The 12,330-nt window shown below is 34.0% G+C and overlaps 2 protein-coding genes across 2 annotated transcripts in view; one reads left to right on the top strand and one right to left on the bottom strand.

The window, feature by feature from the left end:
* LOC125775367 (uncharacterized) overlaps positions 1-12,330 on the top strand; it is a 915,975-nt gene that overhangs the window by 469,526 nt on the left and 434,119 nt on the right. The gene's annotated exons all lie outside the window — the stretch shown is intronic.
* Positions 1,250-6,739, bottom strand: LOC125775441 (zinc finger BED domain-containing protein 4-like). The gene has a single exon (XM_049446074.1). It carries the CDS (start codon positions 4,545-4,547, stop codon positions 3,594-3,596), a length of 954 nt encoding a protein of 317 aa, XP_049302031.1. The 5' UTR covers positions 4,548-6,739; the 3' UTR covers positions 1,250-3,593.

Here is a 12,330-nt window from a genome sequence, read left to right on the forward strand (position 1 = left end):
AGCAGATTTTCCAATAAGAAAATCTAAATGGAAATGCCATTTGCTTAGTTTTATTTATTTTTTGTGCTGCCATTTAGTAAAATTCCAACGACTTTCTAACACTGGAAATAAGCAAACAACCACATAATCTGTAAACAAGGGCCTAGGTTGGTCAACTTTGGTTATTTTGTCATAATGCATTTTGTTGCTGTTTACTTAATCACATAACCACATAACCCGATAACCACCTTATCGTGAACAGCCTAAATATTAAAATTTGGAATGTCTACAATATCTTCATTATTTTAATATCATTTTAATTTTGAATTTTTTTACAATTTATTTTACAATTCAAAAATATTTATCCGTTTTAAAATTGCTTTTTTATTACTATAAATCTAAATATTAAATCATTTTGTTAATTTAAGAATTATTAAAAATAAGTTTAAATATAATTATTTTTTTTTAATATTTTGAATTGTAAATTAAGTACATGTTTTTAAATTTAATTTTTAAGTTTTTTCATTTAAATTATTATTAAATTGAAACATTTTTCTTAAATTATTTAAAATTAAATGATGAAAGTTAGTATTAATTATTGGTACTTACAATCATTATTTACTAAATTATATCCCGTTGGGACACTATTTTGGCTGAGAGTGCTCTAAAACTGAAAAAAATAAATAAGGTTATACACGTGGTGTATTGAGGTTATATGTTTATAGTACATATATAATCCATGATCAGTATAAAATAAAAATCAAATTTATTGATTGAAAAACATTAAAATATTAGTTTATACTTAAAGCGGGATTAAAAAATATTAACACTTACCATTTATTACATTAGTCACGTTAACACGTATATTTGAATATCTACTTTGATTGCTCAATAATTGTTTTTTACGTTCACGAAACTCGCGACTACGTTCCGTTGAACTTTTTCCTGGATTTTTTTCTAATTTTATTTTAATTTTTTTGCGTCGATATTGACAACACATTTCGGCATTAGTTTTCGGCATCTTATAAAATTTATTATTTAGCACAAGATATAAAAAAAAGAGAACTTAAAGCATAGAGAAGGTGCAGGTTCAACAGCGAACATTTGCTAGATTTATAGTAAGGAATTCACCCCACAACCACAGAATTCACGCTGTGAAATGTTAACATTTTTAACAGTTCTCCACATAGTCAACAGAGAAAATGAAGAGAAATAAATATATGTATTTTCGGCGTATGATGACGTGGCATGTATGCCCAAGCAGAGAATATGAAGAGACATAAATATATGTGTGCATGCTCCTTATGATACTCCCAACAACAGCATTGTGATATTTTCAAGCTTCAATTTTTGCTTTCAACCAGGAAATCGCTTGGATGTGCTTTTGTGTTTTGCCCTCAGCAATTCCATAGTGACATGTAAAAATAATTATGATATGAGTATCATTTTGTATGAATGCATACATAATAATATTTATAGTCAATTTGGACTTAATAACTTTAGTTGATTTTTACATAATATAGTATACCGTAAATATTTTTGTTTTATATTTCTTACTAATAGAAATTAAATTTATGACAACAATATATACATATGTATGTATGTACATCTTCTATCATATTAATCTTATGTCTCTGCACCTGCTCATATCATAATATTATTACCTGCTCATATAAATGTATGTATACGCATTAGCGCATTCAGAAATTCAAATAATTATTTTATCACTTATCAATGTATTACATGTGCGCGCATTGATCTTCATGTTCATATACATTCATTTATACTTAAATGTACATATGTATATTTGTATACTTTGTGGAACAAATAATTCACAAGCATACAAACATGCATACGTGGACACATGTGAATATGTCACCAACAAAAAATTGAAACATTGTTCTACAGAAACAACAATTGTCTAAATAGCAAATGCGTCACAAGTTAATATAGCAGCCAAATTGGCGAAGCCTAAATATAGTAAATTTTGCAACAAAAACGATTTCATTCATAAGCGCAGGCGCAAATTCCACAAGCGGCCCCGCTTCATTCATAAAAACAGACGCCGTAACATCTCCCCGAGCATGCCTTTGCCAGCAAGCGTCTTTTCGCGACGATGGCAAAAGCTAAAAATTATAAATTGAGCATCTTGTTAATTTCTTTCGGCACAGCTCGGATTTTCTACCAACAACACAACGTTGTGGCGCTTTGTCGTCGCGTCAGTGCTTCCACAGATTGACTCTTTGACACTTGTTATTATGAATGGATGTATGTATGTATGTGCCTCGCATTTGCTTTCGTAAGCATACAGACAAATGTGCCAAAGAAATAATATATGCATGTATATGCCGATAATATGAAATAGTATGTATATTTTTGTCTCATTCTTTCCTGGCTTCATCCTACACATTTTCGTATTTGTGTCTCTTACCTGTCGTTTTTTCCGTTGCATCCGGTTTGAAATCACAACGATTCTAAAGAGGTTTCACTTCAAAAATGTATCGGCAAATAGTCGTACATAAAGATTATCAAGATTTTCAGAGTATTATTTTCCGAACATCTCCCAATAGTCCACTACTCGACTTTAAATTGAAAACAATTAACTTTGGCGTAAACTGTGCCCCATACCTAGCCATTCGTACACTTCACGAACACAAAGTCAAAACTTCCTCTAGCAACTAGTGATGGGCGATGTTGTGACTTTTAAGGAACACAGCTACTTGTGACTGTGACTTTGTAGTAGCAGTGATTTTAAACTGTGACTGTGACTAGAATAAAAATTAGGTGTATTCTCCTGCTCTTGCAAAACCCTTGAACGGTGCAAGAATTGCATATATTTCCTCTTGGTGTACCGGCACAACAACAAACACACGCAGAAAATTATTTGCAATGGCTGTAAAATATGTCAGATCAAAACCAATGTATATTTGCGTGCAATGTCACGCAAAAATATAATTGTAACCCTGTTTTAGCTGTCAGTTTACATAAAGGCATATTACGTCGTTAAATTGTTGAGAAAGGTACGTTTTAAATAGATTTTATAATTTCTATTCAAATTATAAAGATTTTTTGTTAAAAATGTATGCAGAAGGTGCGCCAATTCACAATAGCCAAGCATAATAGTCATTCACAATAAATTGACCGAATCAACCGTTCATATATCACTAGATTCTGCAATGGGTGCTCTCGTGTCCTTGTATATTTCGGTATAGTATTTTCCCAATCTGCAATCTTGCAAGAGCAAGCGAATACCCCTATTGTAACAGACATAGGCCTATAAAGTAGAACAAAAGTGTTTCCTTTTTTCATTTAGGTACAATGTACATATTTATTAGAATAAGCAGATATGTTAATTTCTAAATAAATTCATTTTTAGAAAATCACCAAATACAAAGTATATACATAAACGAAAAATTAAATAGTGTTAAAAATATTTACATTAAATGGAAAAGAAGGCCAAAATATTATGTTTGTAAATATTTTCCATTTGTATTTAAAAACAACAATATTTCAGTATTCCCTTCGCATAATCTTGACCGACGATCACATACAATTTGCCCTGGGGCCCTATTCTGTAACTCGATTCGAAAATGTATTCTATTCGAAATTCGGATCTAGTTTATAATTATGCGAAAGTTGTACCACCCTGTGCCAGAATAAATACGTACAATTTTCGTTTTTTCTTTCCACAACTCAAAAGCTATCGAATATTTTATGCGAAAATTGGCTTGAAAATCCGAAAATCGAGTTACAGAATATACAAAATCCGAATTCGAGTAAATTTTTTTTCGAATCGAGTTACAGAATAGGCCCCCTGCTTTGGAAAAAATTCTCTCGCAAGGAACGGAGGAGGCTAAAACACATAAATACTTTTTGGCTAATTCTGCCATTTTAGGGTATCTGTATTTATTTTCAAGCCACCAATGAAATGAGTTGCAACTACGGGAAAACAGGCCATCTTCCAAATAGCGCTGAATTTCAAAAATGGCTTTTGCTTCTACGCTGCTATGTGGTTTATGTTCATTAGCGTATTTATCGAAAGAACTCCATATTGATACTGATTTTTCAATATTTTCTTCTGTTCTTTCAGTCTGAAATTCTATTTCTTCCCTTTGCATATCTATTAGATAACGTTTTATAAGTTTTTTTGTGTTATGAGCTGCTGATTCATCAGTCAACGCCACTAATTTGAATCTGGGGTCTAGAAAAGTAGCTACCATAAGTGTATTACTGTGTTGTAAACTGCTAAAACGTTCCCTAATTCCATTTAAAAAAATTTCAATCACTTTTTTTGAAGTGTTTGAAAATATTTCAGTTCGCAAGTGTCTATACACATCTAATAGACCATTTGCGGTTGGTATTACCAGCGATCCTGTACAATATGCTTCACGACTAATGCTTACTGTGACATCTCTAAATGGTTTACAAATTTTGCACAAAGCAACAGCAGTCACCCACTCGTCGCTGGTTAATATAGGTAATTTTTTTTTTTTATAATTACCAAAGTACATTTCACCGCTTCCTCCAACTCCGAAAAACGCTCCAACATTGCCAGTGTGGAATTCCATCTCGATTCAACTTGTTGAATTAATTTTAGAGGTTCTTACCGCTGTTGCGCTGGTAATTTTCAAACGCTTCATTCGCTGAAGTACTTTTCTTGAAGTGAGCAACTATTATTTTAACTTTATCAGTTACTTGTTCGACTTCGGGAATGCGTAATCCTTCTTCTACAATTAAATTAATTGTGTGAGCCATACATCCAAAATGCTTCCAACCTAACTAATTAATTATAGAACTTTTTATGTTACTAGCATTATCCGACACAGCTAGCAATATTTTGTCGTTAATTTTCCAATCACTTACGATCTGTTATATCGCCTCACCCAAGTTTTCAGCTACATGATTTTGCCTCAGTTGGGATGACGATAAAAGCACTGACGTTAGTCGGTGACATAATGTGCAGTTACAGCAATGAAACTAGACGTGTTCCGCGATGTCCAACATTCAGTGGTGATGCAAAACTTTTCTCCGCGCCTAATCATTTCTCGTACCTTATGTTTACATTCCTCATACAATGCAGGAATCATTGATTTTGAAATCACACGTCTGCTAGGAATGTCATAAGATGGATTTAGGGCTGTTACAAATTCCCGAAAACCTTTGTCCTCAACTATAGAGAAAGGTTGCAAATCCACCGTAAACAGCTGCAATATCTTGCTTGTTATTTCCTTTTTGATTTTAGCCGCGCGACATTTAAAAACTTAGTTTGTGTTAAAGGCTTTGGTAATGCAGTCGAAGTTGATGGAATATCCTCATCAAAAGTAACAGGCGCATTTTGCGGCGCTGGCGTAATTTCCGACTGCAAAAATATTTTCACAATACCAATTTGATAATAAATTCAAAATTATACATATTACCATTTCCAATCGAACAGTAGGATGCTTCCGTTCCATATGTTTTTTTTTTAATTTGATGTTGACTTTTTATATGATATTTTGCATTTACAAATATCAGATTTTGCGAAAACGGCATCCACTTCTTTAAAAAATTGCCACACATAACTCATTTTGGTTTTTTTTTGACACAAACATCTTTAATTTTTATTAAGTATAAGCAAACTGATTTGTAACCGTTTCGTACAAAAATTAATGTAAATGATCCGTTATTTTTTAAAGTCACAATAAATATATTCTGTTAAGATTTTTTTTTCAATATAAGGATACTCAATAGAAACTATTTAAAGTAAACGAAAACATATGTGCTTTTAAAAATATTTCGTTACTTATAAAATACTTTTTATAAGTTTTTTTTTAAATTACTATATAAATTGATGCAATTTTAAGATTAAAAGTTTTATAATTGGCTTTACTACAGCATTGAGGTTTCTGTAATCAATTTAATTTGTACATAAGTATTACTCGTTTAAAGATAAATTAACTTTTTATATGTTAACCAATTTATACTTATAAAATTGAAGAAAATTCATAGCTTTAATGAATATGAATTCATCACAGCCGCAATTTCTTATGTTCCACGGTGAATGCTATTTTGTCACAGTCGCAATTTTTTATATTCCATGGTGAATGCTATTTTGTCGCAATTTTTCATGTGATACTGTGACTGCTACTTTGTTCGTTAGTTCCTGTCACTGCTACTTTAGGAAATTTGTCACAGCTGTTACCAGTGATTTTTAAGTAGCAGTGAAATAGTAACGAGGCAATAAATGCCTGTGAATGCTATTTAGCAACAGTCGCAATTTTTCATGTTATACTGTGACTGCTACTTTGTCACAGTCGCAATTTTTTATATTCCACGGTGAATGCTATTTTGTCGCAATTTTTCATGTGATACTGTGTCTGCTACTTTGTTCGTTAATTCCTGCCACTGCTACTTTAGGAAACTTGTCACAACTGTTACCAGTTATTTTTAAGTAGCAGTGACAAAGTAACGAGGCAATAAATGCCCTCAACACCGCAGGGTTTCCATTACAAAATATAAAAAATATCCCAAACGACAATTTGTTGGATACAAATTTCCTTTTATTCGAAAAAGAAAGTACAAAAACACTTAGCATCCAATGGAATGCGATATCGTTTTCATACACGACAGAGTTCATATCCACATTATCCGCCAAACGAAGAGACAGATTTTATTCTCGGTGGCAAAACTTTTCGACCCCGCACGATGGCTTTCGCCAGTTATGATACAAACGAAAATTCTGATTCAAGAATTAAGGCTAGACGGTACTGAGATGAACAAATGAAACCTCTTCGCTTAAAAAAATGGACCCAGGTGGTTAAAAATCTGACCGGCATTTCGCAGATACAAATTCCACGGCGGGTAAACTATTCCCCCGAATACAAAGTGGAACTACTATTACTTCTGCGACGCCTCTGAAAAGGCAAATTGTGCCACTATATATTGTTTGTGCATACACAAAGCGATACCGCTATAAAACATTACGATTTGAACTCTGTGGCGCTCTGCTACTAGCATAACTAGCTTCCGTGGTGCAGACCCACTTAAACATAATAAAATTATATTTATGGTCCGATTCGGAGATAGTTCTAGCCTGGTTAGAAAAGCCACCGCACGCGTGGAAAACCTATATTTGTAATCGAACCTCTCAAATACTTGACCTAGTAGGATCAGCCACTTGGTGACACTTAGCCAGTGATGACAGATGTAGGTAAAAGAGGGTCCATTTCTGACCACCAACCATCTCGCCACCACCAACCTCTGGTGGAATGGCCCGCGATGGTTAACAGAATCTCCCGATCCTTGGCCACATTCGTCCATGTGCAACGTACTTGCCCCAGAAAATTAAAAAATCGACACATATCATGATACACTGGATGACACTGACTTCTTTGATCGATGTTCATCATTTCCAGACTTACAAAAGACAAAGGTCGCTCTTATCGCACCAACCCAAACGCGAAATATCAGTACTAAGAGAATCGAAGCCGATTGGTAAAAAGAACTTACTCTTAATTCTAAACCCATTTCTAGACACGAAGCTCAGTATATACAGTAAAAAACTTTTTCATTGTTTACATACATATACTCAACTCTAGAAAATCTTAGGGTACTGTGTAACACTTTTTTTTGCTACTTTCATGGTAATCAGGGTGTTGTGTTAGCATTTAAGCTACATATAAATTTAAAATTTTGATGAGCAACACTTTAAAAGATGTTAAATAATTCAAGTGTTTGCGTTATTTTAGTGATTATATTGAATAACTTTGCATATCTGTTCAATTTTATTGGGATATTACTTGTTGTTTAATGTTAAATAAGTTGTTTTTTATGCAATTTTTTGACACGCTTCAAGCATTTCTAAGTTTTTGCATGCAATAGGATACAATCCTGGGTGGTAATTTGTCGTTTGACATATACAAATTGACAAATCGTTAGCCGTTATATGAAAACATCAGTTGAGAATTGAGTTCGAATAGAATAGATATAATATAAAGCAAGATTGATAAGATTATAAAGTATATAATATATTTGAAATATGTCGAAGATTTTAATAAGTTTGTGTTTACAGAAGAATGCCGAAATCTTGTGTGTGTAGATGTGCGGGAGCTGAATCCTTTTATAAATTCCCATCGGAACAAAAATTAGCATCTATCGTGGGAGCTTAGGAATCTTTATTAATTATTAAATTGTTTTGTGCAATGTTTTTGTTTAATTATACTTATTTTAAGTTGTAAAGGTGACATATCTATATCTAAAACAAAAATAATAAATAAATAATAAAATAAAAATAATGAAATGAATTGTAAAATATTGAATTGTTAAAAATTAAATTAAGGAAATCTATTATAAAATACTTACCTTAATAATGCATTCATAATACCAATCAACTACTTACCTTAATACTTACCATACATAATCTATTACAATATTGAACGAAAAGTTGAAGATGATTATACTTACCCCTTTTTAATACATATTTATATTACCACTAGTTTAAGCCGTTAGTTTTAAGATTTAGGCTTAGCAATTAGATTAAGTGAAATAAAGAATGTTATTGTTATTGAACCGTGGAATCGACCGGACGCGTTTTCATTTTTTATCTCAATTTATTTTCTACAGGCAATTAGGCTTTATTTTATTCGCGCATTCCCTAAATTGTATTTTCGCTTCTCCAAAACGCTTGAGAATTTTCATGGCGCCCGAGGCGCAGGGGCTAAGTGCGTGAGCTAAGAAAATATTTGATTTGACTCGTTTCGTTTTCGTTTTAATTAACCATTATCGTGTCTAATTGCCTGTAAATCGTTCGGTTTTCAGTCATCGGTAAAGTGAAGTGAGAACAATCACCTAAAACAAAGAAATAAAAAAAAAAATAATAATAATAATAGTTAACTAAAGATACATATAGATACATACTTATGTATGTACATAATCAATATAGTGGAAGTGACCAAGTTGTGCAGTGATAGTGATATACATACGTACCTAAATAAAGGAAAAAGAATTATAAAACATAAAAAATAACACATAAAACTACAGTGAAAATTAAAAGAAAAAGTGGCGGGAAAAGTATTTAATACTTACGTGAATGCTTTGTAAAATACAGTGGTCAAATATACATGCAAATATAAAAGTGAAAAAGAATAATTTCAACATACCTATATACACAAAATTTAAAGCAATATATATATATATAGTATACATATATAGACGCACATATACGCATGTACGGTGAAGTGGAGTGCTAATACTTACCCATATACGTACCTAAGCTTATGATAGCGAAAGAAAAGAAAAAGAAAAAGGGAAGTATCGTGGATGCAGAGAGTGCTAATACATAATACGTAAAACACAAAAAAAGGAAATTTACAGTAGTGCAAAAAGAACAAAAGACGTAGTGACAAAATTTCGAAATTGTGCTCGGCTGGCGGACATATACATATGTAGTAGACATATATATATGTACGTTAGTATATAACTAAAAAACAAAATTTTTAACAATTTAAAAAAAACCGGTGGAAAATTTAAAAAAAAAACTGTTTAAAGTACCGTACGAAGGAAGTAACAGTTGGAAACAGCCGTTCGAGTACGGTTCAAAAACTGTTAAAAATGCCGCAATCAAAATAGCCGGTAAAAGCAAAAGTGCCGATATTGCTAATCCGTTGCTTCTACAAACACTTCGCTGCCATCAACCCGCTACGGTCACAACGTCGCTGCTACCACCAAACCGCTGCTGCCATCGTCACTGCTACCATCAAACCGCTGCTGCCATCAACGCCGCTGCCATCGTGGGAATGAGCTGCCGCTGGATTCTGTGCAAAAGGGACGTAAGCGGCGGCAAACAGCCGACGCACCAGGTAACGAGTGCGATTTACTGAAAGCAGTGCACACAAAAAAAAAAGCAAACATCAAAACAAGTGCACTTTCAGTTTTTGGCTCTCCCTTTTTTCACTTTATACATATTTTATTTCATTACTAGTGTATATGTATATACATACATATACTTATTATTACGTATACGTATATTGTGACATACATATACGAATTCAAAGTGAACAGGGGATTCTGGGATCTTGCGGTAGCCCTTTATTGTGAAATCAAGGTGACCAAGTATTAATTGCAAATTTAAATTAGCACGTTTTTTCGCAATTATTTCGATCCGCGTTTGCAATTATCGGTCGTTTTTTCGCAATTTTTGTCGATTTTCGTTCGGGCATTTTCCGATTACATTACTTTATTGTGCTATTGCTCATTTTGCGCATTTATTGGTTTGGCTTTCCTATACTTGGGAATCGATATTATTTTTTTTTTCGTTTTCGTAACCGATATTTGTTGCCAACTTTTATTGCCATTGGTTTGGGAATCGACATTAATTTTTCGTTTTCGGTATCGATTCTTAATATATCTGTTGTCAACCGTTGTAGTTTTTTTTCCAGAAATTTTATTTAAACAAGCAAAATGAGCAAGCCAAAGCCAAGTATCGCCAACCTCTCTCCAAGTAAGAAGTTAATCGACTATGTCTTTGGATCCAATAGAATTGGAATGTCGTCTCGATATATTAATTTCACATAGTGAAAAATTAATGAAGTGCCAATCAAAGATTGAAGAAATTGATGAAGACGACATGGCCCGAGGGGAGTTAGAGGACATAATCGTTGAAAAGAAGTCCATAATTAAGTCAATTTTAGCGAAAAATAAACCTTCACTTGCCGAAACATCTTTTGTAGCTTCTCACAGCCCAAGGCTCCCTAAAATGAATTTGCCGAAATTCAAGGGAGAATATTCAGAATTCAAAAATTTTATGAGTTTGTTCGAGAGCTTGGTTCATAACGATCCAAATATCCCAGATATAGAAAAATTTAACCATTGGGTAACTTGTCTATCTGGAGAGGCTCTGGGAACAGTTAAAGCGTTTCAGATGTCGGATGAAAATTATTCGAAAGCGTTTGCAAGTCTCAAAAAAGTTTATGATAATAAATGTTTGATATTTTTCAATACAATTTCTAAACTTTTTGAACTGCCAACAATCCCAAAGCCTTCTGCGCCTTCCCTGCGTTCAATGATTGACGAAGTGTCAGCGGTATAGGATTCATTGCTATCGCTGGGTGATGAAGAACAAATAATGAACGCAATACTCATACACATTGAAATGACAAAGGTTGACCCTACCACCCGATCCAAATGGAAAGAAGCGCTGGACTATGACAAACTGCCACTGTGGAAGGACTGTGAAGCCACTCTAAATGGAAGATACCAGCAGCTATCAGCGGAAGGAGCATCACACTCTAGGACGAAGCCCATACCTACAAGCAATGCGAATCATGGGAAACAAACACATATGGATGGGACCAAATCGGCGCTAGTTGCAGCAAATACGGGGCAGCCTCTTTGCCAACAGTGCAAATCGAGGGATCACCATCTAACTGCCTGCCCTACTTTCAAGGCTCTTCCGGTGCAACAGAGGTACGAGTTTGCCAAATCGGTACCCTTATGCATAAATTGTTTGCGTAAGGTACATACCGTTTCCAAATGCAGAGCGGATCGATGTCGTGTGTGCAATCGATCGCATCACACACTGTTGCACCAATATCCAGTCTCTTTCCTCATCCGCAACCATCCACCACACATGCCATTTTTAGGATGGATTGTATCTGGCAAATACGTCAGCAATCTAAGTTCTCCTCCCAGATTACATAGCACATTATGCCAAGCTGAAGAAGACTTCACGTCAATAGATTCAGTAGTCCAAAAATTTTGGGCTCTAGAAGAATTACCTTCAGAATCTAATAGCATTAAATTCTCACAAGAGCAACTAGAGTGTGAAAAATTTTCGTAAATACAACTCTAGGACGGCTTCAAGTCAGAATGCCTTTTAAAGCTGACCGTAAGTTAATCGGTCATTCATATGAAACAGCATTTCGGCGGGTTCAGGCCCTGGAGAGAAGGACATTAAAAGATCCAGAACTTCGTAAAATGTATCTGGACTTTATGAATGAATATAGAGCATTGGGTCACATGAGCCCAACGAAAAATAAGATCCCGTGTGAGCCACACTACTTCATTCCGCATCAATGCGTTTTAAGGTCCGAGAGCACAGCAACCAAATTACGTGTTGTCTTTGAAGCTTCGAGTCGATCTTCAACACAAATAGCGTTCAATGAACTTTTGGTGGTAGGTCCAACCATCCAAGAAGCATTATATTCAACTCTTCTTCGTTTTCGCTTACATAAGTATGCACTAACAGCTGACATTACTAAAATGTACCGTCAAATAACTATACATGAAGAAAACAGATATTGTCAAATTATTGTGTGGAGAGAGCTTCCTTCTGAGCAAATTCAAATTTTTCGTCTTAACACCGTAATATACGGC

The sequence above is a fragment of the Bactrocera dorsalis genome, chromosome 1 (genome assembly GCF_023373825.1).
Source record: "Bactrocera dorsalis isolate Fly_Bdor chromosome 1, ASM2337382v1, whole genome shotgun sequence".
In the NCBI taxonomy this organism is placed as follows: domain Eukaryota; kingdom Metazoa; phylum Arthropoda; class Insecta; order Diptera; family Tephritidae; genus Bactrocera; species Bactrocera dorsalis.